The sequence below is a fragment of the Chiroxiphia lanceolata genome, chromosome 7, assembly GCF_009829145.1.
Source record: "Chiroxiphia lanceolata isolate bChiLan1 chromosome 7, bChiLan1.pri, whole genome shotgun sequence".
Taxonomy (NCBI): Eukaryota; Metazoa; Chordata; class Aves; order Passeriformes; family Pipridae; genus Chiroxiphia; species Chiroxiphia lanceolata.
The window spans coordinates 27,181,048-27,208,867 of NC_045643.1; the positions used below are offsets into that span (position 1 = coordinate 27,181,048).

Here is a 27,820-nt window from a genome sequence, read left to right on the forward strand (position 1 = left end):
TTTCCTCCTCGTGCCAAGCCATTGCCTTTGGGCTGGCTCATGTCCCATCTGCGTTGGCTCTGAGTAAATGTTAAACCCTTCGTGGGGCTGCCAAAGGGAAGAGAGTTTGAGGGGGGAGGAAGAAAGGAGTGACAGAGGCTGGATGGCATTTTCCTGGGGCTCTTGCACATCCCCAGGATACCTCTACCTGCCGGGAGGCCTTCGCGTGACTTGGAAGAGTCACTGGTTTATTGTTGCCCTTTCCAGTTAAATTTCCTTCCCTTGTCAATCCTTGATAAAAGCCTGTATGTTATGGCAGCTCTCAGGATAATGCCAAAACACACATGTCAGCCAGCAAAAGGAAAACAAGCTGCTGATTTAAGATTGCAGTGCTCAGTACATGCTCAGCTCAGTCGCTGTACTGAAGTCCTTTCCGAACAAACCTCCTCAAACTGGGAAATTGTTGTTCTTGGAGCAGAAATTCAAATCCTGGGCAACCCTCAAGGCTGGCTGAAGTGCTAGGAGATGACTGGGGCTTGTGGGATCATGTTCCTTGTTCAGTAAGGTACGTTCTTTGTTCAGTTTGAAAATACAAATACATATTCTAGATTTGTGAAAGTGGAGAAAATAAGCACACACTGATAGGAAACAGAGCAGGCTTTATTTAAGTGGAAGAGTACAATCCTCTCTATTTCCAAACAAGGGTCACGAATGGTCCAAATAACTCTTGTAGCTTTTTGCGAATTCATCTATAATTTTCCCATTGAATTCATGTGACAGCTACTTGTGAAGAGATGATGAAAAGTATCTGTAAACATTCTCACTTGAAATTCTTTATTCCTATGAAATTTTAAAAAGCAATCCTTTCAAATATTCCGAAGCATTACACTTTCTAGTCGTTTCAGACAGCAGCATTTCTTACAGATGGCTGAAGTTCTGTCAGAAGGCCATATCTTAGTAACTTCTATGGAAATAAATGCTTGGAACACTGGACAATATTATCTTTCAAAAAAAGCCACTTTTTCTTTTCAGTAAAGAAAAATTATACATGAACTCAAGATTTACTCAGATAGAGGGGAAATGTGTAATGATCACTACCTGAGTTGACAAAACAGAGAGATGGGAGTTGGAAAAGCAGAAATCCCTTTGTGGCTAAAACAGGAGTTACCAGTCAGAACAGCCCATGCTTTGTGCCACTCCTGTCAAGCCCTCCTCTTTCTGTCCCCCCCACCCCGTTATGGGAAGTCAAACCCTTTTGATCCTGTACTCAGTCATTAAAGCCAACACTCACTTGGCAATTCCTTTGTTCTTCCAGATATCTACAGCCTTAGACCAGAGGAAGTACATTATGATTTTCAGGGGGCACTCATGGTTTATATACAATCCTTGAATATCTTCTAGATTTCATTCGCTAACTTGTTTATTTGGTTTCTGTGGTGCTGTAAGGCTATCTCTTGTTGCAAATATATTATGCAAATAACACTCAAGAAAACAAAATCTTAAAAAGCTTAGAGAATGTTGCCATTAGGATTGATCAAATCCCTCAAATGTGACCGTATTTCCCTTTAATGCAAGTGCAAAATGAGCAAGCTTTGACCCTGAAATGGCAGCTGTGGAGCCAGTAGGGGTTACTTGTAGTTCTGATTTTCAAGGCAGCATCAGCCACTGCAATTTGAAAGGATATGAACTGACCAGAAGAAAAGTAACAAAAAGAGCAGCATTCCAACAAGCTCTTCTCAGAAATCACAACTTACATGCAAGTTGTGACTTAAATATATGTTGGGTTTCGTTAACATTGTAAAAAATCTGTTCACAGCAAGTATGAGAAGGTTTAATTATTTTTTTCCCAAGCATGCTGATAGGAAGCTGAAGACAGTTGCAAGCAGTTGGTTTTCCACCTACTGCCACGGTGGTGGAAATTTATTCTTTCACTTTGTAATCAAAGCAATCACAAGCTATCGAGCTCCATTTGTCTGAAGGAGATCTCAGCGAAACTGGACAAGGGTTTGCCCCCGATGAGCAGCAGGGTGTTGGTGTGGCTGCCGAGTTCATCCCCGGCGGTCGCACACCCACAGTCACTTCCCTCCTCTTCACCCACAACCTGAGCGGCAGCCAGAGTCCCTCTCTCTGAAGAGGGAAACAGAGGGAGAGACTTGCCCTTCGTCAAAAGGCTTGTGTCTCTGTTTGGGTCCAGTTCTGCCTCTGAGGTGGTCTGAAATGCACGGAAGCCCACTGGCTCCAGAGGCAAGCTGAAGGTTTTCATTTCAATGGCGTTGCTCTCCTTGCTGCCAAATGCCCCGTCTGTGGGCCGCTGGCGGAAGTAGTTGCCAAAGCGAGTGTGCCTCGGCATGGGCACCAGCTGGCCATGGTCCTTCTGATCGTTCTTCCAGTGGCTGGGGGATGTATTAGTGAAATCTGAGGTAGTTTGGAAATCAACACCAATTCCTAAGATGCAGTGATACATTTTAGGAGGAAAGTTTGCAGTACTACTAAGCTTCTTCCATGTCTGTGTATGGAAATGATACTTCCAGAGGTCATCATTAGGACTGGAATTTGAAATCCCTCCACCAAAAATCAGCATAGAGTCTTTGCAGACTATTGAAGCATGACCTACCGCTGGAGGAGGTCCTTGGCTAAATATAAGAGAAAGCAGCAGTTAAGAGGAGACCAACAAGAAACTTAACGCTGATTTTAGCCTCCATTTTCCTTTTGGCTCAGAAGAATGGCTGCTGAACAGCTGCATTGGGACATCAGAATTACACTGCTGACAGCTGCATCAGCGCATTGCCAATAGCTCTTCTGAGCAAAGCCAACTGGAGCCCCAGGGATGGCAGCAGCACCATATCTTGATCTGAACAATTCCTGCATCCGCCAGAAGGGCACCGCCTCCCCCTCCACCTGCGTGCAGTATCAAATGATAAGATAAATTCTTTCTTTCTCTACTCATGTAGTGTAACACATAAAATAGTTTACCTTGTTCTGATGTTGGACCAGCTGCTGCTTACAAAGTCCCACTTCCACAAGTCCTTCTGTTCACTCAGCCCCATCAGTCCTCCGAAGAGGTACATTCCGGTACGATAAACCACTGCGGAATGGCCATGCCGAGGTCCTGGACCAGTGTTGTGAGATGGGCTGGAAACACACAACCACTTTCCTGTATCTGAAAGAAAATACTAATTTATAGATGGTTCAGATTTAGTTGAGTATTTGAGAAGGGATTTATTTCAAGAAAAAAGTGACTATTCAATTGGAGAATAAAGGTTTCTGCTCTGAGCTTATTTCAGTATGAGTTAAAAGCTTAAATTCTGACACTGAAAAAGTGCATTTAAAAAAATCAGTTTTGAAATAAACTTTTAATGAAAATGTCAGATGCTATATGACAGATGCCATGGAAATTTTATTTACAGAGCAGTTTTTCCTATGGCTTTTTCAATTCATTAACTCTGACACAGAAAGATACTTTCCTGGCTGTAAGAGAGGAAAAATCAGTCAACAAAAACTTCATTAATGTCTGTGCTTATTCTCCCTGTGAAGGAACGAAGGATGAGATAAACCCATCATTTGTTTCAAAATAATGACAAAATGGCCACCAGATAACAAAAGTTATCCATTTAAGAAGTCTCTGGGAATCATCTGGTTTGCAACACCAGATTGGTGATGAATATGCTAATGAAAGCATCTCCTGAAAGGCTGGGCTCCCCACGGTCAGTCTGAGATTTGAGACTCAAAAGATGGCATTAACAGGCTGAAGTCAGGGTCTCTGCTGCTCCTGAAAGTTTTTAGTAATCCTTGAAGAATTCAGTGAATAATGAACAAAACATTATCCCTGATTTCCCTCTAAAACTGGAAAATACTGTAAAACTTCTTCAGTGTAATAGTCTAATTTCAGCCGGGTATTAATTGAATTGACAGAATTCATCATTAAATGCTGCCAAACAGCCAAAACTAATTTACAGCATTTCTACTGATAAGAATTTTCCTAACAGGGAAGGCCATGCTCTCCTGCAGCAGTTGTTGTTTTATACTGGATCAAAACCTTATCCTAGTTTTTTAACTTACCAAAATGGAAAGTCCAGAATTCCTGCGAAATGCCTTTGATGCCAAAGTATCCTCCAAAGATATACATGCTGGAATGGTACACTACTGCACTGTGACCTTTTCTGTTAGCTGGTGCCAAGCTCTAAAACAATTTAAGACAAAACCCTGTTAAGTCGTATCAGTAGCAATGTCTGTCTTGGAAATACACCTTTTTTTTCCCTCACAAATGACTCTGCAGTCCCAAACTTTCTCTTGACTCCTCCACCACAGGTAACCAGAGCAGTAACTGTGTCACGTCTTAATAATTTTTTGTGTGTAATTTCAAGGTGTAGAAACATTTTGAGGACAAAGTTTCAGTAGCAAAAAATGAGTGATTCTTTACATGTAGTGATATAAAACCAATCTCAAAAGACCAAGACATAAACGCTTCCACTCAGGTTTCAATTAGAAGTGGCAGTAACTTGGTGAGTCCACGTGTTCAGACTGAAGAAATGAAAAATGCTGCAGCACTTCACATTCCAAAATGTATTAGTGTGACTGCCAATCTGTTTTCACAACCCTACTTTTAAAAGCACAGGCTTCACGTATGGTTGCAATATTCCATTTAAAATTAGTATTCTTGATAAGGATTTCAGAAAAACAGAAGCAGCAGCAGAGAAGAGGACTTAACTTCTCATATACGACTTAAAATTTAAGAGCAGTATTTTTAAACACTGTTTTGAAGAAGGAAAAAGCCTTAGTTATTGAAAGTGCAAAGAAATAAAGTATAGCCACATGTCTCTGAAGAGATGAGATTGGAACTGTTTGGGGGAACATATTTCAAAGCAATCTGTTTAATCAACAAAGCAACAGGCATTTGATTCACACATTCCCCACTTCCTGGCTCCTTACCTCCTTCTCTGCTGGTACGTTACGGCACTCTGTCCATCTTGTGGAATCTAGGGGATTGATTTAATAAAGCGCAGTTTAGTTCCTGGACCACAAGAGGACACTCCTCCAACAGTAATTTTTCAAATTACAGATCTAATTTTCAAGTAAGTCTCATCCTGGCGTTTTCTACTGACAAGGCTGAAGAAATCTGCTCCCTGCTAAGACAGCAGCACCAAGAGACTCGCAGGAGACACAGTTGGAATGATTTTCCTGTATCCTTATCTGATATTGAATCATAGAGGTACCATACTGTATTCCTGTTTCCTAAGGCTAAATTTCAGAATGCAGAAATAACCTGTGATTTTCAGCATTATCTGAACTTGCAGGACTCCCAGATTTCCTGATGAACATATGGCTTCTTCTACTTATCCTTATGACAACAGCATTATTCTTTCTTGTTCTTTTTCATAGATCCCCTAAGGGTAGCACCCAAATAACAGTCAGAAATCACAGATTTGTGATCACCATGAAGGAGAGGAAATATCAGGTACCCAGCACCAGAGGTAGAATGAGAAAGCAGTGAAAGCTTGCATTACTTCAAGCTATACTTGCCAAAGGATTTTAAATAATAACTATGAAAAAGCTAGACGCACAACACATTTTGAATAACTCATTTCCAATTTTCACTGATAAATAATGTGAGTAATGAGATGCTTTCTCCTTTAAAATATGTTCTGTCTGAGGCTCTCTGTTTTTCCAGCAGGTATCTCAGAAAAATGGTGGAAAACACAAATGAAGGATTGAAAAAACCCATTGACTTAAGTTTACATAGTGAAGTAGCAAAAGAAGCCAGGAAACTTAAATCTTGGTCTGGTCACAAGATTTACCAGCTCAAGAAGAGCTCAGTATCTCTCTCTTTCCTCCTCTATCTGACATCAAAATAAGCAGCCATTACTATACGCAGGATTTCCGAAGGGAGAACACAATCATGTATGACATTGCTATTAAATTCAAATGCTGCACTGCTTTTATTAGAATACACACTTAAGACATCCCAAATGTTTGTTCTTATGAGAAGAAAACCTGTGTTATAAAATGTTGATGGTAATTTCCCACCTTCTTATTTAATTATACTTGATTTTTCCTGCTCCAGCTTATGTGTTTCTTTAAAATTACAAAATGAGATATACTTTACTAAACTGCTTTCTTCCGTAATAAAACAAAGGGCCTGGTTTTTAAAATTCATGTAACATTAAAAAATTAAATACTACATGAATTATTGGGTTTTATGATCAAATTGTAAACTTCAGAAGGAGGCAGGAGGAATGGAAATTCTGAGACCTTAAAATACATAAAACTTTCACATTCAATTCTGTAATTGAAGTAAGAGGTGACTTTTTGATAGCTTAACAGCCTAATTTTAGGGGGAAAATATGCACACAGTATTACACACGTTATGTCTTATAAAGCTTGGGGAAAGGCTATGCTACAAGCAGCAGAAAACAGTTTGGTTCTTACTGTTTATTAGTACCTATGGACTTGGAATGTCCCACGGAAAAAACTGGTTATTGTGTATCATACCAATGTCATATGTCCAGAGAGGAGTTTTTGCTTGTGTGAAAGCAGAATCCACCATCCCACCAAAAATATACAGGTTGCCCTGCAAAATGAAAAATATTTGTCACCGAAAAGAATTTTAAAAACAATTCCTAAATGAAAAGGCTGCTATCACCAAAATATAATTAACAATAATATGTATGATGATCTGTTAACAATTAAAGAGGCAATCCCAAAAAGCCACCAACTTTTAATTATGTCTTTATTCTCTCCCAGTAGGAAACCCTGATGAATATTCTGCTGTTCTAACGGGGACAGCATTCCAGAACCACTTACTTCCTTGTCAGCCTGGGACAGCTTCAAGGATGTGGATCTGGAGCTCTCTGAGGCACTGCTAAGGTAATACTAGATTTTGCATGTTTATAGAAATATTTCATTGCATTGCAGCTCCTGATATCCTAAATTGTGTTTTCCCCTCACAGACAAGGCTGTAATTCTTATTTGCCTTCACTCCCCCGTCCCTCTTCTATGCAAGCTCTTAAGTGAATGTTTTTATGCCATAGCTGATCATGCAAATGAATTCAGAGCAACTGTTACAACTGTACAGCTAAGTCAAAGAATGTGCTGCCAAGGTCTTTATCTTGTATTACTGTTACATACTGAGCACTGACTGAGGAAATTACTGTCACTTTATTCAGAAAGATTCCAAAACACTGGTACAGCACCAACACAAAAATATTTTCTGGGTATAGTATTTCAGTACATAATAATCTATGGCATTTTATTGCATTGTATAGTAGGAAATAACGGATAATATAAATCTTGGTCTACTACCTTATAAGCCACCATTGAATGTTCTTCCAATTCTTCTGGACCATCTCCTGAGCAATCCAGCATTTCCCATTCATTTTTCACTATAAACCAAAGCTGAAGTTAAGTGGTGCCCTCAACATAAACATTTGAGAAAAGGTGAAAAGATGAGCTTTGAATGTGGCTGTGCTGCCAGTTCAATGAGGAAAATGAAGTGGTTTGTCATCTTTCCTCTCTGTTAGTTCAGAAGAAGTTCCCAAAAGTTAAATATATGCATTTTTCTATTTAGCAAACTTAAATGTAATAGAAATTGATGTTGTTACTGCTTGTATTTTAATTGTTATTACATCAAAACTCAACAAGTCTATGATAATGAACTCCAGGAAAATTCTGGTTTATTTCAGAAACAACAACTGTACAAGTCAGACCACATATTAAGTCAAATAAAACAAAGGGTCATACTTGATAGTGCATTGTTAATATAAACCTACAAGGTATTGTATTCATGTGTTGCCTTTGTGCTCTTTTACATGCATAAACTATTCCTGCACGAGAGAGTCAGGAAAGCTCTTTGATATCCCTTGCTAGAACCAGGATATTTTAAATGACTCATTATTTCTGGTCAAGAAAAAAAAAAAAAACAACAAAAACAAAACAACAAAACAAAAGGAACTGAACTAAAATCTAAACTTTCTGAGACACTTGCAACAGGAACGAACACATACCATCTGCCCAATGAACAAAATGCAGTTTATCCATTATTTTTATGGAGATACTTTAAATGGGAATAATCTGATAACTATGGAGTATCCCCAATTTCACGATGACTGGATGTAGAATCTCTAATCCTGACACACAGGTGAAGGGACCAACTCACCGATGTTGTAGCGCCAAAAATCCCTCAGACTGGTCATGTTCCGCCCTCCATGGAGATAAACAAACCCTCTGCAAACGACACAGGTGTGTTTATATCGATCGCAGGGACAGGGCTTCTGCTGGGGGGCAGATTTCCAGCCACAGTGTTCAGTTTTTCCTTTCATGCTGACAACTAGGATCTTATCCAAGGATCAACTTGTAAAGGGCAGCCGTGTCAGAGGAGGTTCCCAAAACATCAGGGACAGGGCTTAAACCCTGTTTGGTCTGCAAAAAGACAAAAAGTAATTTAAGGTTAAAAAAAAAAAGAAAAAAGAAAGATACTAAAAAGGAAAAGTCTCTGCCTTGCAATAAAATATTACCATGCTTTCTTTTCAGTCCCATCAAAAGCAACATGACAATTTTGTCCATCTGTGATAATACACTAACTTAAGTAAAGCATCTGAAATTCTGACTCTCAGAATCTTATATCCGTCAGGCTGGGACAGGAATATTACTGGAGCTGAAAGTTTTCCAGAGAATATCAGTGAGCTGAAGAGATAAACTCCAACACCCTAGGTTTGTGATATGGTAGAAACCAAGACTTGGTCTTTTTTCACTACTAAAATATTTAAAATGAACATGTCCTTAAAAAAAAAATAATTGAAAGAGTGAATATTAGAGATAAAAGTAATGCATTAACAGTTGTCCAGAATTTGTGTAGACCTTTATCTCTAAACCTGCTGAAATGAGGATGGATCTGGAAAAAATGACACTAGCCCTTCCCATGCCACAAGATGTCACTGTGTTCTGTGAAGACACAAATACCAGGAAAACATTCCTCTAATAATCTGCTTCAAAAGAGTGGCTATGATATATTTTAACGTAGATTATTTTACAAAGCAAACACACACACAAAAAAATCAGCATTAGAGCAAATGCTGCGATTTGTGTTGGCAGTGTGTCTGAGGAGACACATGTCACCAAATCAGGTGACAAAGTCTCCCAATTCCAAGACTCTTCCAGTGAAAGCCACATTCCAGCTGCATTGAGGACCTAGGATGGAAATAGATAGGTGAGAGTCTGTCAGTATGGACACACGGTTAACTCTTCAGTACTGCAAAGTAATGCCTGTTCTTCCACAGTTACAGTGTTTTCCATACTTAACTTCTCCAGTTTATGTAGGCATGTATTTAGAATCCCAGTGGATAAAGTCATAGATAAAGTCACAGCTCACCATAATGATCATGCAGCAAATCCATGCTTTTGATTGAAGACTATTTCCAGGGTAAATGTGAAAAACCTATGCCTACTTGGCACAATTATTTCTAAATAAATTAATTTAAAAAATGCAAACAAGCAACACAGCAGAAATACCAAATTTGCCCTGGATATACAGCAGTAAAACCATTTACATCCACAGAGAACGTTCATGTCAGCTGCTGCCCATGGCCTTATAGAGCAAAGCAGTGACAAAGGCTGGAAATTTTCCCAGCAAATCCAGCAATGTCCAAGGAGGTAAAATGAAACCCTCTTCTTCTGATCTATATGCAAGTGTTTTTACTAGACACTTCGCCACAGTGTGACTTCAGACATATGAACTGTGCCTTGAAGTTCATCGTGTAAAACTATATTTAGCCACACATATGCCAGGGAAGGCCAACATAAGCCCTGTTTGCCCTGTGTGTGTCTGATTTCAGGGAAGGGGGTGGAGAATACAAAGTATTTACATCTCCATCAAAAGTTGCCGTGTTATAAAAAAGAATGAGCAATGTTCTCTTGGAGTCAAAGATAAATGAGCAGTTAGATACAAAAGAAAAAAAGCTATAAAATATTTCTGTTCTGTAGAACAGTTTATATGCTTATATGTTCATAAACATGCTGAGTAACAGCTATATAACCCTTTATTTATTTTTCTATGTACTTCTATGATAAGCCTTCCTTTTTATTTTTCTCTTGGAATCCTGCATGTCTTCTGTTTCACTGCTGCACTGAAAGCAACATTTTTATTTTACAGAGTTTTCAGTACTCTGCCTCTGTGCCAACATCCCTTGTTTGGAAGGGATTATATATCAAGCAGCACAACAGCATACCCCCTTCTTCAAATGTTTTCTCCTGTGTTCAAGTATTCCCTTGTTCCTGAAAGCCTGGATTTGTCCTAGGCAAATTCCCTCCATCCATAACAACGAGGCTCTCTGTTGTCCCTTCACACCACCTCCTTCCTCGAGGCTGTAGCAGATGAGCACTGGCAGATCAACCCCAATGTGACTGCCCCCATTTGCTGCTCCACCAGGTGTAGAAGCAAGGTGTGTATCCAAAACTCAGCCGCTCCAGTTCACAGCTGCCCTGTACAGTGGCCATTCCCACTTGGGAAGTAACTGTCAGCAAAGTGCCAACACAAAATCTGAGGGGAAAGAAGGAAGACCTTTACACCACAGTCTACCTGCTTAAGTGGTAATTTATCTAATGGTAACTTTTAAGTCCAGGGCAAGTTGTACATAATTTGAGGAAAAACAAAGATTGCAGTAAAACAAGCTAATGCAGAAGATAGTCGTATTTCATATTAATATGAAATTAATGTATCTAAGTTCATTCATCATCCAGTTTACCTCTGAAATTTATCATTTGTAAGACTGGAATGTATTCAGCGACAAAAAGATGCTGGAAATCTCTTGCAGCATTTTTTGGCAAGATTAACTACACAATTTTTGTTATTTTTTTTTCAATGCAAACCAGTATTGTAAGCTATTACAGTAAAAACTGAAGTCTATTCTTTGTATTTTCTCTGAAAGGATACAAAGATGGCAGCATTTACCAACGTGTGCATTTCTCATTTCCAGGGGAATTAGCAGCTATGAAGTAGTGACACATTACAGGTGTGTAAGTCCATAATGCTTTCTGGCATGAAATTGAAAAGGGAAAAGCAGCTGAAGTCATGAAACACAGATTCTCTCCCTAACTCTGCCAAGCTTCTGTGTAACCACAGCCAATTCATTTACTTCCACAGCTAAATGGGGACGGTCACTTCCTTAGTACAGCACTTCAAATTTGCTGATGCAGTGCTGTGTGATAGTGCCAAGATATTACTATTATTGATATAATTTACTGTGAAAAAGGTGATAGGTTATTAATACTTTACAAAAGTAAAATCGGCTTGCCCCTTGAGGGATTTTTTCCTCAGCTATAAAGCATTATCCCTCCTCCTACATATTTCTGCCTGTTATTCTTCCTACAAACCTTGCCTTCTATTATACAAACATTCAGAGAAGAAGACAGCCCTGATTTCCTATAGTAGAATAGCAACAAAATCCTGTCTAGTTGTTTATCTACCCCAGCTGAACTCTGTGTAAGGCAGGAATGCTGGATGGGGTAACAAAAGGCCGATCTTGGATGAACTGAATGTGTGTCTCCTCCCAGTTGCACCTTTTGAGCATCAACTGACCCTTGGGAATCATGGCCATTTACTCTCAGCTGAAGCATTCCTGGAAGCAGACCTACACTCACTAACACTCAGTTAACAAACTGCTTCATTTCAGAGTTGAGGAAAAAACCCCACAAAGTCAATCATGAATCTTGCCTTTCATCACTGGTATTTTAAAATGCAAACGTGACTCCTGGACTGCTTTTCTATAGAACCAGGCTCACCAGAGTTCATTTACTGTCAGCCTTAACAGTGCCATTTCCAAAAGAAAACTGCTCTTCTTCTAAGAACAATGTCACCAGGGATGTCCTGTGTGTCATGCAACACTGACCTCAGCTTCAACTTGCTACAAAATCAGTTATCCAATAGGAAGCTCTAACTTCAGCAGAATTAAAAAAAAAAAAATATACAAAAAGACAACTCAGAACATTTTTATCCAACTATTTTTTTTCCCCGAAACAGCTGTAGCACACACAAAGATGTCTGCTGCTCTCCAAACTCTTCTGCCATTTCATTCTAAAAATAGCTCCTGTGCAATCAATCCCAATTGTTAAAGGGCTGGAGGAGCTGTGAGTCGAGGGCCTGGAGAGCTGCAATTAGCACAGTAACTATAGCACTGAGTGCGTATCAATTAATGGCGCCCCACTACTGTTTCATAATACAAATAATTCAGGAAATGTAGCAAGACAGGAATTACATCAGGAAATGTAGTTTATATGATCATTATATAATTATTTATATTTCTGTAAGATGTGGTTTCTCAGACAAATTATTTATTTATTTAAAGTATTGCTTAAATAGATCTTCATTAAAGCTTTTTTCTGCCTCAGTCCCCTGATTCATTTCCATCTGTTTTCAATATACTCAGAAAAGTTTCATTTTTAAAATGATTGAGCCTTTTGAAATATAATGAGATAAGAAACCACTCATATTGGGGCGGGGAAAAAAAAGGAAATCTTGTTCTGTTTTGGGGATTTTTTGTTAATGACCCAGTTTTCTGAACTCAAACCTTGAACCTCTCCATGCATTTTCTTACTGGGCAACTTGATGTCTTACTGCTCTTCAAAAACAATAACAGATCTTCCTGTTTGTACTTATCATAGAAACCCTTCCTGTGGTGCTTTTATTGTAATGCTTGTTCCATTAGGACTGGCTGCATGAATGAGGAAACTTTGGCTGAGGACTTGCAAGGTAGTTACAAAGTTTTAAAAACACACCCAACTTGTTTAGAATAGTTTAAAAAATCCAGGCTTTTTTTTCAGTATATCACGTTTACTTGCAATGCTTTTACTATATGTGTGATAAATTTTAGTATCCTCAGGTTTGCTATTTTATTATTTCCTAAACTCAAGATGCTATGAACTGTTTCTAGGCTGGGGTTTTTTGGTTTGGGTTTGGTTTGGTTTGTTGGGTTTTTTTTTTCCAAAATACAGGAACTAATTTTCAGAGAAGCTCAGCTTTAGAGTTTCAACCTAGAAGTCTGAATGGCTCTAAGACCATAGGGTATCTGTTATATTTCTGTATGATTAGGATTCTGAATTGAAATAAGGGCCCAGCTTTGTTCTGTGTTGTAAAAAAATGCAGTTACTACGTGTCTGAGCTTACAACTGAAGCATTGAAGACAAAAGGAAGGAGATGGAAAGCAGTATTGCTCCTTACAGGGAGAAGCTGAAGGACAGAAAGAGGGTTTGTAAAATAACAAATCAAAGCAGGGGACATGGCTCCATCCCGATTTCAGGGCTCAGAAGAATTACAGTTAGTTTCAAGTAAAACAGTAACAACCCTGCTGTCTGTTTAAAGCTTAGAGTGGAGATATTAAAAATTTACAGAAAAACTGTGAGGCATTTATGTTGAATTAAGTTGAATTTTAAACAAGTTTAAGGTAGTATTCGCAAACATTATCTAGTGCTTCAAAATGCTTTCTGAAGTGAGCAGGTATTTTAAAGGGCGTGACTCTTCTGAAACAGCCACATACAATTACAGTTTCTATATGCTGTAAGCCTCTGCATGTAACTGCTACTTCTGGAGTCCTACCTAGGGCACGGGCATCTTCACTGCAAAACAGACAAGAGTATCACGGATCTTGCCCTGAGAAAAGCTCGCTGCCTGTTTCTGGAGCTCTGCAGGCAAGGTACTGCATTTCTTTAATTCAGATCACATTAATATTAAAGCTCTAATTTTAAAAGTTCATAATAAATTTATATGTTTGCATATCATTCCAAAATGAAATTTTGCAAATTGACATTGCTAATATATTGTCCTTTGGGTTTTTTCTAGACGCTTTCACCCAGAAAAGAAAATCTTTTGCAGTCAGCAGTGCTGTGTAGCACTACTTCATCTCTACTACCAAGTGAGTTCTTTAGTATAATAAATTAACTTATTAAATAAAGAAGTATAAATATATCCAGTTGTATTTTCTATGTGCTAAGTATATTTCTAATTTTTAATGAAACAAATACAAAAATACAAACTTGGAGCAATACAGTAAATATTTCATCTATTTCCCAAATATGGTGGAGGAGGTAGTAACTGGAAAAAAGAAATTCAATGTTTAAAATGTTTCTGGGATTGTTACATTTTTATATACACCTCTAGTATATGAATCAGAAAATTACCTCTGCCACAGTATTGAAATATATTTTATGGTACAGACAAAAATAGATACATCTATACCATTAATTTCCTTAGTAACTTAAAATTTCAGTTGTTGGTGAGTTTGGTTTGTTTGTTTGTTTTGTTTCATTTTTTAGAATGAGGCTTTTTAATAAATAAAAATCAGAATATACAGTTTTGATTAATAGATCTCCTTAGGTAATCTGTTAATTATGATTTCCAGCACTGCAATAATCATTTGACTGTAATTCAATTTTGAATGAAGTTTCTGAGAAAGAGCTTCCCTAAATACACATCCATAGGTGGCACAAGTATAGCATGTGATGGATATATAAATCCAGGGCACCAGCCATGCCTGATCAAAAGTTCATGCTCATAATCAAAGACTGTATGGGAGGGGGGGGTTGGTCCTTATTAGAATATTTACTTCAGGAATCTAATCTGCTTTTCAGATCTTATTTAGGATCCTGTTTAGGATCCTCCATCCATAGGCAGAACTCAGTCTCTGTTGTGGTCTTGCCACATAGCTGGGATGGACACCCTGACTGTAAAGTGTTCCTGCAGGAAGACGGCTCTTCAGGAGTTACTGGAGACAAACAGGTGATTTTTCATGCTCTAGATATGACAGAGGGAGGAAATAGAGTTCCTGGTTCTCACATTTTAAGATAAAAGAAATGAGAAACTCCTGCCATGATCATAGCACAGTCTCAAGATGTATTTGGCCTTTTACCCTTTCCTTGGAAGTAATTTGTCCTGTCACCACTGGAACAGGTCATTTCAATACAGGGGTCATCACCCCTTCCCCTGGAAATAGCAGTTTTCAATGTTCCTAGAAGGCATCATTTGGGGCTTTCACAAAAACTAACCAGCTGGGTTCTTTCAAGATCCAGTAGGCAGATGCCCTGGAGATTAAATGTAATAAATCTGTCCTTAGGTGTGACTGAATGCATCTTCTTGACAGCTTGTGACCTGCTGCTGAAACAACTTCAAAATACTTTATTTCCTAAGGGAGGCTCTACTCATAGTAATGCACAATATTTTCTAGGTTAGGAAGAAAGACTCTGGTTGACAAAAGGAATCAGTGGCTGCCCGGCCTGCCTTCTCTCCTCAAGCACAAATTAGGATATTAGAGTATATACTTGACAGCTGAGAGCATATCAGTGAAAAGCTATTATCTTCCATTAAAAGCAAAAAGTCTGCACTGAATTTTACTTATTTGTTCTTTCTATTCCCTGACTGAGGAAAAGAAGCATCTAATAAAACATTCACCCACACTTAAAACTTAATGCCACACTTCGTGGAAGATAAACATTTTCGTTTTTCTTGTCCCTGAGACATTTTGCCCTTAGACAAACATGTATCAATGAGATAGAGAAGACATACAAGGTTATGAGAATAGCAGAAGCTGTAGCTTGAAGAAATATGAAGGAGGAAAGAGAGGGCATTTGGCAATAAGAATAATAAAATGTTCCAGCTGGCAAATATTAAAACATCCAGATATCACGTTAGAATAGCTATGAATTTAGATTACACTGTATGGGAGAAGTCATGAGAGACTTGTGTGAGAAAGACTCAGATGGCACAACTGGAATGACTGTCAGTCATGACTGGAGGAAAAGCTGAGTACAAAAAGATCTTTTATAGGGAAGATGAATTTACACAGTCAGGTGAAAGATGGTTGCATAAAAACAGATGATACAATTGCATAGCTGGAATAGATTGCATAGAGAGGCATAGCTGGATTTTAGTTTGGCAAGGAAAACAAAGGTGTCATGGACAAACAGTAATAATAACCGTGATGGCTCACAATAACCTTGATGCCAACAGTTACTGGGCTGCACCAGCAAATGGAAAAAAACCAAACCCACATAATTTCAATATATAAAGGAGTCAGAAAGCATATGAGTAACTTTACACATACACGTTGTCGCTCCAAATTCAAATGGAATTACTCATGTGAATAAAACCAGTGATATGCATGAGCCTGAACAATGTAGCCTAGATACCAGAGCAAAAGAAGGACCAACTCTTTTGTCAGAAGCCTGAAAAAATGTTTTACAAGCTGTGTTCATATTCAGACTCCAAATGACAGGGTCCATTTTGGACTGGAGTCTGGCTTTCTGAAAAATTCTCACTCCCAGATGACATGGTCCAGTATTCATCCCAAGCCAGATGCACATTGGCTTGGGTTTTGGATGGTTGCATTTCTTTGTTTGTCTTTTGCTCGGTAGAAGGCATTTTGTGCTTTATGCTCGTTGATTGTAGAAAAGGGAATGAGCAAAAGCAGGGTGGTGAATCTCCTAAACTGGAAGCAAGGAATAGAGCTCTGGCTGTCCCTACCACGGACCTCCTGCGCAGCACCGGGGAAGTCGCAGGTCCCTCTCCCGAGCGGTGTCGTGGCCGCTGAGCGCTGACGCCGCTTCCTTCCTTTCATGCGCTTTGTTTCCTTTCGTACCTTAGGATGGAAACGACTTTGTGCCCAGCTGCGCACAGCTGTGCCCGTGCCCCGCTGCACGGCAGTGCCGCTGTGTGCACTGGCGGGCTGTCTCGGTGCTCCCTGGGATGCTGGGCGTGCATGGATGCTCTCAGAGCCCTCACCGCCTTTCCCCTGCTCCTCCGGGCGGAGCTCCGGCCGCCCGGGCGCTGCTTCTGCTCCTCGGCGAGCACCGGGCGGGCTCTGAATGCTGCGGGGGCCACCGGGGCCACCGCCCGCGGGCAAGGCCTCGCCGCCCTCGCCTCTGATCCTCTGCTCCCCACCACGGCTGGGCTCGTCCTGACAGGGACGTGCGGAAGGGGAAGTAAAGGAAGAAAAACAGAATCCCGTGAGCCGGCGTGCGGCCGGGAGCTCACCCAGCCCGCGGCCGCCCCTCGGCTCTGCCCGCACGGGGCACCCCCCGCCCCAAGCGCTCAGCCCACCCCGGGGGCGAGGGGGGATCCCCGGCCGCGGGCCCTCCACCCCAAGGGTCCGGGAGCCCCCGGCAATGACCCCCCTCCCCGGGGCACAGCCGGGCGCCTCCTCCCTCCCCGGGCTCACCCTCCCCGGGCTCACCGTCCCCTCCCGCGGGCGGCGGGGCCAGCGGGGGCGCGGCCGCTGCCCGGAGCCTGCGCGGCGCTGGGGCCGCTCGGGCGGTGATGCTGCCGCGGGTCCCGCGGGCGGGGACGCGCTCGGGGCTGGGACACGGCCGGACCTGCCCGGCGGCGGGTCCCCGGCGGGGGAGGCTGTGCCCGGGAGGCCTGGGGTCCTGCGGGCTCTGTGCCTTGCCGGGACGAACGTGCCGTGGTCGTTCACTGCCGTGTTAGTCATGAAGAACGTATAAAATCTCGTTTCTGGCCTGAATGCAGCCGGAAACAAACATATATATATATATATATATATAAATATTTTTTTTGTCGGCGGTGGGAAGGGGGAGCACGGGCAGCGGTGTTTGTTTGTGCGCTCCGTTCCAAGCCCTTTTAAGTCAGCGTTTAGCCCAAAGATCCCTCTGCATGCTTTTCTGAACCCCAGCCCCAGCGCTTGCTTGGACTTGTGTCCTTGGCTTTCTGCTCAGCTGCTTCAGCTGCCACCGGCTCGTTTTTTTCCTCGTTTCTCCTTTACAGGTACATAAGGTTTTATAAAACAGGAATGAAACTCCCCCACCCACGTGTGCCTCTATTTTCCATGTTGACATGTTTCTCTGCTTTGGGGCAGAGGCTACTACTTCTTCCTTAGTATTGCTCCTAAAAAAAAAAAGAACGAATGTAATTGCTTTTTCCAGTAACTGTAGGTGGAGGCCAACAGATAGACCCAGTCCATAGCAATGCAAAGCATGTGGCCTGCACTATATGAATAATACAAATACATTTGGGTTTAGTGTATTATGTATTATATATCCAAGTATGGTAGCAATATGTACTTCTGAATTTTTCATGCTTAGACTCAGGCATTATTTAGAGGTCAGTCCAGAGCTACAGTGTAGCACTTTCTCCAGACCCTCTTAATTGCATTCTCCTAGGAATTCAAGAAAAAAACCAAACAAACAACAAAACCAAAACCCCAAAACAAACCCACACATATTTCATAAAAAGAACTCTGAGATCATTAGCTAACATTTGGAAGTCCCTCAAATTAACATGCGTGAAGGACTGCGGCCAAACTCCCACTGGCTCCCATAAAAGCAGTAATCAGTCCTTCAAGCAAGATTCTCCACGAAATAACACCCAGAAGCCCCTGCAGAAAGGATTGCCAATCTCACCATCTGACTAGATTAAAAACAGCAGTAACAATGTGATAATTGACAGGAGAAACTTCCCTGACAAGGAATGAATCAGTGTTTATTTTTAGCCTTTCCCCCAAACGCTTTATTTAAACGAAAGATTAACTAATTATTTCCGTGTTGTATTGTCCACACTAGAAATAGGAGGTGGCAGATCTTTAGTATGTGCAGAGAGCACTTTGTTTTGACTCTTCCTTTGAAAGGGTGAGATTATGCCAGTTGTCCTTTCATTTCTAGTCCGATCAAATATGAAAATTGTCAAGGTTTCACTAAATTAAACACCCCTCAATCAATATTTTTTATTTCTGAAATAGCAAGCCTCAAAAAAAGGTGTCAGAAAATGTAAATTGTGATTGTCTCTGAATCCCACCTTTGCTCCAAAGCTTCCCTTGGACAACAAACCAGTATTAATCCTATCACTTCAACTGCCCACTGCAGCCTTTTGCAATGACAGAGCACTCCCATTCCAAGAAGATAAGGCTGCTCTACCTGTGCACAGGAGCCAGCAATAAAATTTTATCTAGAAGAAGGCAGCTTGCCCAAGAAAAGACTGGCAAAAGATTTGTCCCGTTTTATGGGACAAATGTGAGGACACGTGTCAATCCCAAAGACACTAAGTAGTACCTATGTTTCTGGTAATAAGATTTTGGATTCTGCTTTGTTTTGAAGCTTTGTTTTGAAACAATTTTTCTTAATTGTTTTTTCTTCTTAATTTTTTTCATTTTTTTTCTTAAATTTTGAATGAATTGCTGATTGCAGCATTGGTTTCATTAGCAGAAAATTAATCAAACTACTTTGAAAATGTCTTAGGACACTGTTTTGTTTTTGGCTTACCTACTGTGGAACTAAGACACATAAAAGGCTCATTGTTTCATATTAATTTCAGTCCTTAACAATGACTCTCATTTTCAGCATTTGAGTATTTATCCTTCAATGCAAGATGTTTGTGCTTAATTTCTTTTCTACGCTTCTTAATAATTCAGGTAGTTTTGGATATGACTACTTAGGCTAGACCAATTCTAGGTGAAATAATTTATTTGTACCATTTTAGTGTATACTTGGTCATTCTTGAACAGAGTGAAATGTGAAGTAGAATGTGGTCATAGAAATAATGGGAAACTGTCATTTTCTTTACGTGCAGCCCACTGGTCTCTTACAGAAGTTAGAGCGAGAAACTGCAGTGTTGTATAGCTCATAGGAGAAACCTGGACCTTCAGCATCTCATCTCACATGCTAGTGCAAGAGATGCATCAAAATGGAGCTGTACCTAGAAATTAAAGTATCAGTTTTCCTGTTTCTGCAGCTCCTGAAGAAACATGGCAGAAATGGCCGTTCACTGAGATGAGCTTGGCCTTGTGAGTTTTGACTGCAATGGTGCCTCCACAACCCCAGATAACTTAATTTCTATTTAGAAGTAAGATGCATGTAGAACACCAACGGGAACATTGTATGAAATGATTTAATCTGAGGGCAATCAGGCCGAACAGACCCATGAATCATTCATAGTCATTCATACACATCCGCATTGCAAGAGCAAGTTAACTTCAAAGGAAAACACTACAGATGGGGGGGAGGGTAAGACAGAGAATAAGGTAGATCAGTACAATCAGCCTGGGGTTTTACATGAGGTTTTAACCAGAATTTATTTTACTGGCTACAGACCAAGTAAAAAAAATAAGGGTTTAGGGCAGAATTTGAGCTTTTAAATCTAAAACAGAGATGGTGGAAACCCCCCAGTGAGCTGTGTCTAACCTTGCATCATGCCTAGATTCCCAAACCACCTTTCCTATTTTCACATAAGCTATAGTCTGCTGCGTAGAGCCTCTCTGTGTGCCTAGGTCTGCACCAGTTCAACAGGACTAAGCAGCTTGGCATTCTTTCATATCTTAACTCAATCAGGAACTAAAAACTTAGTGTCGCTCCATTCAGCTCTCCAGAGTGGCTCAGTTCAAGGGGTAATCCTCAAACCCCTCTAATGGATGCCAGTCAGACTGAGTCTTCACAAATGCAACTGTACCCATTCCCTCTAAAAGACAGTTTTATGATCTACTAGAGCAGGTAAAGCATTTATGCAGGAAGTGGAAGGTCTGAGTTCAGGGCCTGTTCTTTGCAGATCAAAGATATCAGTATCACATTGATGTCTGGGTGCGTAAGTATTCACATGAAACCAGCCTCAAAGCTTGATCACTCACACTCTCAGCTCCGTCCCCTGCCCAGGGCACTCCAGAGCAGGTGGTGAAGCTCTGTACAAGGATGCTTAAATTAGTGTTGGTGTGTTCCTCTCAGATCTGACTAACGCCGCGCGGTCAGAGAGGGCTGAGGAGCAGCTGAGTGTTTTAGCTGAGCTGCAGCCCTACGATGGTGGTGTGTATTGAGTGTAGCTGTGCCAGGGGCCGCCCCCTTCAGCGTGTTCTTGCTCTTAAGGAAGCAACAATCTACATTCATTGTCTGAACTATTTCAATATGGAAAACTGGTTAAAAAAAAAAAAAAAAGAAGAGAGATAAGTTATGAATTTTAAACAGAAATGTTTCTCTCAGCCCAACAATAGCTATCGGGAGTTTGGATCTGAAGCTATCAGACTGGGAGGTAAAACCAGTACCGGCTGCTGGTCAACTGTCCGGGAATGCCTTTGGTAAATACAGGTTTGGGAATTACCGCTGGATGGCAATCTTGTGCCACAGAGGATGTAACCACATGTGATTTTATTTGGCTGCAAACACTAACATTTTTTAAAGACCAGGAACCAAGTCCACTTCTTCCAAATACCATCATAAATTTAGAGTGAATTCATGTAAGGCATTCAGTTTAATTTAGAGTTGCACCAGCATAACTGGGACAAGAATATGAACCAGATGTTAAGAAGTGTTATTTTGACTGTTAATTCTATCGATAAAGTTCTGAACAATTTATGAAACTTAAATACAAGGAGCAAGCACAGAGGCTGTAGCCACGAAAGACCAAGAGCACCGAGCTTCAATTCTCCTGTGTTGTTAACAGTCCACACTAAATTCTAAAAATTGACCTTTAATGCCTTGTTGTATGCAGTGATTTTACCCTTAAGGCTGCTGTATTATACACACTATTCTTTAAAGATACAAGTAAGTTCTACTATGACTGGCTGTAAAACAGAAAGTTACCTTAATTTCAAAAGTCAACATTTGAAGTCTTTATTTTAAGGTTTCCAGTCTATATATTTCAAATGTTCAGTTTCAGAAATTTCTAATCACAAACATTATGCATTTATTTTGAAATATTTGAAAAATGCCTCAATTCTTTTTACATAGAATAATCCTTCTGTGAAAGTCAACATTTTTTTTCAGAAAGTATTGAGGTTTTTTGAGAAAGAATCAATCTTGGACTAAATCTGCATTTTAAAAAGTGGTGATTATCTTAGCTCCCTAGTGGAATAGAATACTATTCACAATAACTCTTTATTAAAGACAACCCGTTTGGCTTAACATTCTGTACAGGTGTTGTGTATCAATGTGGTGTATGGGAGAGTACTGGGAAATTTCTGCAACTGCATTTGAACATCAGGGAAATATCTTCATTAAATTTGTGCTTCTATTCCTTTTCTGTTGGCATAGATGGTGACACCTGTCTACCATAAAGATCTTCAGTTCTTCCAACCCCAAAACTGTACAGTACTCTAAATGTTAGGAATATCTGACAAGTTCAAGAACTCCTCCAGCAAAGTTGTCTTGTCCACCTTCACTTTCACCAAAACTATCAAGGGAACTAGTAGTCAATTTAAGCTGAGGCATTTTCTATTTTGGGGCTGGTAACATATCTCTGGTTTCAGCCAGGGAAGGAAGTGCTCAGAACGTTTTATCACAGCCAGCTCTTGTGATTTACTTGGCATATATGGAAGAAGGAAATTGTGTAAATATGGGCTAAAGCTTATTCTTGGGAAATTCACAGTTCCATGGACTTGGGATCTTTAATGTATATTTGTGGTTATCACTTGTATGCTGTAACTTCAGTTCTCTTTTTGTATATGAGAATAATATCCCACTAATTCTGTGATGCTTGACAAAGAGTTTCTGTACATGTGCTAAATGCACTCAGAGGCAGACCTGGCAGGCTCAGGGTGAGAATGCTTCAGCCCACTTTTCCTTCCCTCCCTGGTTTTGGCTTATTCTGAGGGTCATCATGGCTCTACCATAACTTGGTCACCCAAGGAAGATGCTCTAAATTAAGCATTGACTGTAATGGCTGAATAACACAGTAACCTAAATCTATTCAGAGAATAGGATGGAAGTTATTGTCTTCCCACATTTCTGCCCTTCCATCTTTATTCTGGGACTTACAGGATTCACAGACAGGATGGTCTGCAATTACCCTGTAAAGAACCTGAGTCTCTGCCACATTTTATGTACTGTTGCCATTCACTGAATAGCTGGTAGTTAACTAAATTTTTAAAATCTGTTTTATGGCAACACCCCAGGGCTATGTTCTTATTTGTAGTTTCTGTGTACCAGCTATTGCAGATATTGGTAGTTGAGAGAGATGCTCTTGAGGAGAGCATACAAGCTGTAGGTAGCACAAGTGGAGAAGTGGGATCCAGGGAAATTGAGGGATTTGCCCAAGGAAACACTCCACATTTGTGGCAGTGTTAATATACCTGATCTGATTATCTAAGTCATTTAGGCACAAATGCATGTTCTGATACGTGTATTAGCCACAGAAATGCTAAACTGGAGAAGTTAATTTGGAAAAATGAAAGGAGGTGGGGGGAAAAAAGAAAAATCATGCTTGGTACTACTTGAAGACTTGCAAGAAATTTCCATTTTCCCATTCTTAGAATACTTTGGAAATACATAAGGTCTTGGGATCTGTATTTTAAAATGTTGCTTCAAACTGGAATAGTATCTGTTAAATGTAGCCAAGAAACATCTGTTTTTCCGTTCCTGGAACCCGGAGCTGAGGCAGCCGTTTTCCTGTCAGCTCTGCTGTGGAGCGAAATTGGTTCAATAGGTCATTCTGTTCTCTCCATTTCATAGTTCTCAGTTTCCTGTTAAAAAGATGGCAAACAACACAAGTAAGCAGGAAGGGAAAGGAGATTCTGTGTAATGTGTGTATTAGCCTGTGAAAAAAAAAAATCCATTTAGCTTCAAACTGAGTGAGGTAACTGGTGAGAGGAGAGCTATTAAGCATTAGAAAGAACACCAGGGACTGTATGGAACTGCAAGATTTATTAGCCCTCAAATGCCCGCAAGATTTTTTAGCCCCAAAATGGTTTATCTTTCATCGGTGGAAATAATAATCTGATACAAATCCCTTTGAAGACAATGGGAATGTCACATTGATGGCCACCGGGCTCTGGATTTGACCCTCTGTGGTAGATGGCCTGGTAGAAACTGGTCACCAGTACACAATATATTAATTGCAAGACTTGTAAATTATGACCTGAGCAGCTCCAGATTGGATTCAGTAACTGAGGGCCAGCAGTGGTTGTATATATTGTCTTTTCAACCACCTCTCACTCAGGTGGAGTCAATCTGAGGACAGCTAGGAGGGAGAACCAGAGGAAGAATTCAAAGGTCTCATGTAGAGAAGACCATAAGCATATTGTGTAGGTTTCAGTTTTTGCATTCCCAGCCCTCCAAAGCTTTGACAAAGCTTTGGACAAACAAATATATTCTTGAGAACTGTGTAATTTTTTTCCTTTCATCTTATGAGAACAGGATGAAGATTCATAAAGGCATTTAGCTGCTTATACTCCCCCTGAAATCATCAGGCATTAAAAGCATAAATTAACATTGAGAGCATGCTCCATGATCTGATATTTAATAAGCAATGAAAATCTGTATTATTCAGTCAGTGGCATTAAAAATAGGAAACCAGTACACTGAGGTGGCAGAACCCTTGGCATGTTTCCTTACTGAAGAACGGCAGCACCCATGTTTCAAAAACTACTGGAAAAAGACATGCTGTGACCTTCTGTCATGAACATTTTGGTGACATAAAAAAAAGCCAATGGGCATTTGAGTCCTATTTCTTATGCAGAAATAATCTGTCATCAGTCACATGACTTAAAAAGCAAAACTAATCTTGAGGAAGGATTTCTGCATTTTTTTTCCTTTGATGTGACCTTTCCACTCCATGAATTTAAAATAGCAAGGAAGTGAGTCCTAATATGAGAAAGAGGTTCCAAAAGAGAATTGGAGATGCAGCACTTTCTGTGGCAGGGTCTTGCAAAGTGCTGATGGTATAAATTAACTAATGGGGGTCAGGAAATTTGCAAAAGGCAGATAGGATGCAGGAAGGGAAGAGGGAGTTGTGCAGTTCACAGACAGTTGCAAGCAGTTTCCTGACACTATTTACTTGGTAAAACATTTTGTTTCCTCCAGAGAAGTGTTTGACTTTGCTTTCATCATCACCTGTGTAAGTCAAATGTCATTATTCATGTAATCTCTGGCTTATACTGCTCAACATTCCCAGTCTGATACTGAAGTGACCATTCCCTGGCTAGTTGTAATTATCCCAATCCATGTGGTGATAAGGTCCATCCATGCCCCAAATATACTACAGTCAAATCCATGCTTTCATAAAGTAAGATCTACTCTGACTGCGAAGAGAGGCTGTGCCATTTTACTTCATGAATGGCAAAAAAAGTCAGTAATCACATATGTATATGGAAAATGCAGTTGTCAATGGATAGCTGGAAAAGGAATGATGCAGTTTACTCTCTGATCCCTGGATTTGTAGCCTATTTTCCTCAATGCCATCTTCATCTGCTTTCTTCAGTCTCATCTGATTTTTGTATTTGCCATATATGCACTTGTTGTGCCAGGGGAGGTTCAGGTTGAATATTTTAAAAAATGTCTTCCCTGAAAGAGTGGTTGTGTTGGAACGGGCTGCCCAGGAAAGTGTTGGAGTCACTATCCCTGGAAGTGTTCAAAAAACAAGTAGACATAGCACTAAACAATGTAGTTCAGTGGGCACGGTGGTTCTGGTTTGAAGGATGGACTTGATGATCTTGGAGGTCTTTTCTAACCTTGGTGACTGTGATTTGTCTAAACACAGTTACATTTGTTATGGGTTTGGCACACCAGTATTTGGAATTGCCTTGATTTACAGGATTACACTCAAAGGACCAGCACCTATTACAGAAAACCCCTGCATGCTGTGAACACAAACGTGCTTCTGCACTGCTTAAATTGCACCTTAATCCTGCTGTTTCCTCCTAGATTGTCCACTACCTGGAGCTTTACATAGGAACGAGGGACATCTAGTGGCTTAATAGAACATAGCTAAGGAAAATGTTCTGCCCAAGGGACGTTGTTGTCCAGAGTTCAATGAAGATTAAACTAAATTAAAGACTTTCTCAGTGGTTGAAATGTAATTTAAATATATGTAATTGCTTTAGATAAGAGTCAAATAATCTGCAATGAATTCTACTTTTGTATTTCTGTCTTCTTGTGAAAAGGTGAGCTGACTTCGAAACTTGCAAAAGTTAATATGTATTTGGTACCTAATTTCAGGGGGACAGAACATCCTCTTTCATTAGGAGAAGCTGGAGTACAGGACAGATGAATAAAAACCAGAAGCAAATCACACCACAGATCCCTATACATTTTTCTCCCCCAAATGAACACATTTATTTTATGCATGGCAATTCAGGATATGATTAATTAGACTAGATGATACCTGGTAGATTACAGTGAGAAGGAAAACTGTGAAGAGCAGTTAAATGGAGCCCTTTCTTTCTCTGCAATGTGTTTCCTATTTTAATACTTAAATAATAAGTTTCTTTAACAAGTAACTCACTCCGAGTCATGTTTTCCTCTCTTCCTTTTGTTCTTATCCTAACCAATAACTGCTTGTCATCGTAATAGCTTTTATTACAAAAGATGAGACGCACATAAGAGAAACAAAAATATCTGCACTGAATTATATGCTGGCTTTGTGTTGTGAGCCCATGTTTGTATCAGGTTTGCCATTCTGTCTTTTTCTGGTACGTACTGAAAGTCTGGATGGACTAAGTCTGTTATGCTGCTCAGACCAGGGACAGTGCTTGGCCTCTCAACATGCAATAACTAAAGTTGAGAGACCAACATCAGGCAATCAAGAGTTGTTATCTCTGAATGTCTCTCATTCCTGTCCTAACTCCACAAAACAACAAATTCAAGAGCTGGAGTATTTTGGCTGGAGCATATGACTAAAGAAGGCAGCTTACATATAAAGAGGGAGGCTTCTCTGTAAATGAGAGAAAACCATTGCCAAATATTAAGACAGATAATCTGAAGAGAGCAACAGGAGGCATTCTGTCTCACCTGAGATGCTGATAAAACCTGGAAGCCACAGGAGTGAGATTAGACTGAGAAAAGACGATTCACTTGTTATTTTGCAAAGATGTGTATCTTGGGAGGGTTTTTTTAAGAATAAGAAGTGGTGATAAAGAAAATGTTTGTCTAGCTGAGTGGATTTTGTCTTGCCTTTCCTTTCTGAACAGGCTAAACTAGAAGCTTGTAGGCCTTGCTGAAGCTGAGGAAATCATGAATAAGCCAGCACAGGCCTCTCCCAGTCTGACACCCCACTTCAAGCTCCATATGGAGACCCTCTGAAGACCCTATGCCAGGGTTCAGAAAGGGATTCTTGGCCTGTGTGTGTGCCATTAAAATGAGATAGGAAGAGTTATTTAAACACCACTCAGGTTGCATTAGGAGCTTGGAACTCAGAGACTGGGTCCAGTGGTTTGGGCTGATGTTGGGGGGGGTTGAATTTATAGAGGTTGATGAAACAAGGTACACCGGAAGCAGGAACTTTATTAATGTCCTATGACTAATGAGTAGTGAACCCAGTGAGTGGGTCATTAAGATTAATTAAAATACTTCTTTATAGAGAAGTATTAGCAGCCTTTATTTATGTGATAGATTTAAAGGTTTTAAACTCCTGAAGTTTTAGGTGCACTAGCAGGCACAAAGTTATGTTGTTGTGATCCTGTTTAGATTGTTCATTGTAGAGAGAAGTTGCCACAATGAGAGCTTCCAAAGGATGTTTCTGTTTGGACCTTTTCTGAAGGCTACATTTAGGATGTGAATATAGATATACCAAAAGCCTGTTGCTGGCAACATTCAAACTGGATTTGCCAGTATGAGGAAAAAATGAGCTGAAGTTGGTTTAGCTGGCAAATAATCAAGTCTCTCTATTTCAGAAACTTCTGGGAAGGAATGGCAAAGCCAAAGTACAGTTGGCCATATGAACTACCCTGATGCAAGTGTGGTCAATGACCAGAATGAAGAAAAAGAGGCAGACTGGCTTTTTAACAAATATTTATTAAATATAGAAGGTAATGACTTCTTGCTTCTCTACTTACCTTTGCCACTGTGAGGTTCTGGTTGCCACATTACCACTTTACTGATTAATAGAGCAGTACAAAATGAACTTTACATGAGGTTACATGAGGTTTAGACTGAATTA

At 40.1% G+C, this 27,820-nt stretch overlaps 1 protein-coding gene and 1 long non-coding RNA gene across 7 annotated transcripts; one reads left to right on the top strand and one right to left on the bottom strand.

The window, feature by feature from the left end:
* Positions 1 to 618: 618 nt before the first annotated feature.
* LOC116789250 (leucine-zipper-like transcriptional regulator 1) lies at positions 619 to 17,208 on the bottom strand. 6 transcript variants are annotated; one of them, XM_032692845.1, is made up of 9 exons: positions 17,190 to 17,208; positions 16,488 to 16,595; positions 8,132 to 8,394; positions 7,279 to 7,358; positions 6,469 to 6,547; positions 4,909 to 4,955; positions 4,039 to 4,159; positions 2,953 to 3,139; positions 619 to 2,612 (listed from the first exon to the last, which is right to left on the bottom strand). In XM_032692845.1, the coding sequence occupies exons 3-9, from the start codon at positions 8,292 to 8,294 to the stop codon at positions 1,928 to 1,930; spliced, it is 1,362 nt and encodes a 453-aa protein (XP_032548736.1). In that variant the 5' UTR covers positions 8,295 to 8,394; positions 16,488 to 16,595; positions 17,190 to 17,208; the 3' UTR covers positions 619 to 1,927. The 6 variants fall into 6 exon arrangements, with proteins under 6 accessions (XP_032548736.1, XP_032548735.1, XP_032548733.1 ...); XM_032692844.1 differs by lacking the exon at positions 17,190 to 17,208 and adding an exon at positions 16,739 to 16,904; XM_032692842.1 differs by lacking the exon at positions 17,190 to 17,208 and having other exon boundaries at positions 16,488 to 16,904.
* Positions 13,487 to 15,459, top strand: LOC116789252. The gene is made up of 3 exons (XR_004357949.1): positions 13,487 to 13,658; positions 13,805 to 13,877; positions 14,604 to 15,459. It is a non-coding gene; the product is annotated as an uncharacterized LOC116789252 (long non-coding RNA).
* Positions 17,209 to 27,820: the final 10,612 nt, after the last annotated feature.

Excerpts from the sequence above, each read along its gene's own strand:
- LOC116789250 (XM_032692845.1), bottom strand. The coding sequence starts at position 8,294 with ATGAAAGGAAAAACTGAACACTGTGGCTGGAAATCTGCCCCCCAGCAG. Across the intron at positions 4,956-6,468 it reads TCTCTGGACATATGACATTG|ATTCCACAAGATGGACAGAG; the intron begins GTATGATACACA and ends TCAATCCCCTAG. Across the intron at positions 4,160-4,908 it reads ACGTACCAGCAGAGAAGGAG|AGCTTGGCACCAGCTAACAG; the intron begins GTAAGGAGCCAG and ends AAATTGTTTTAG.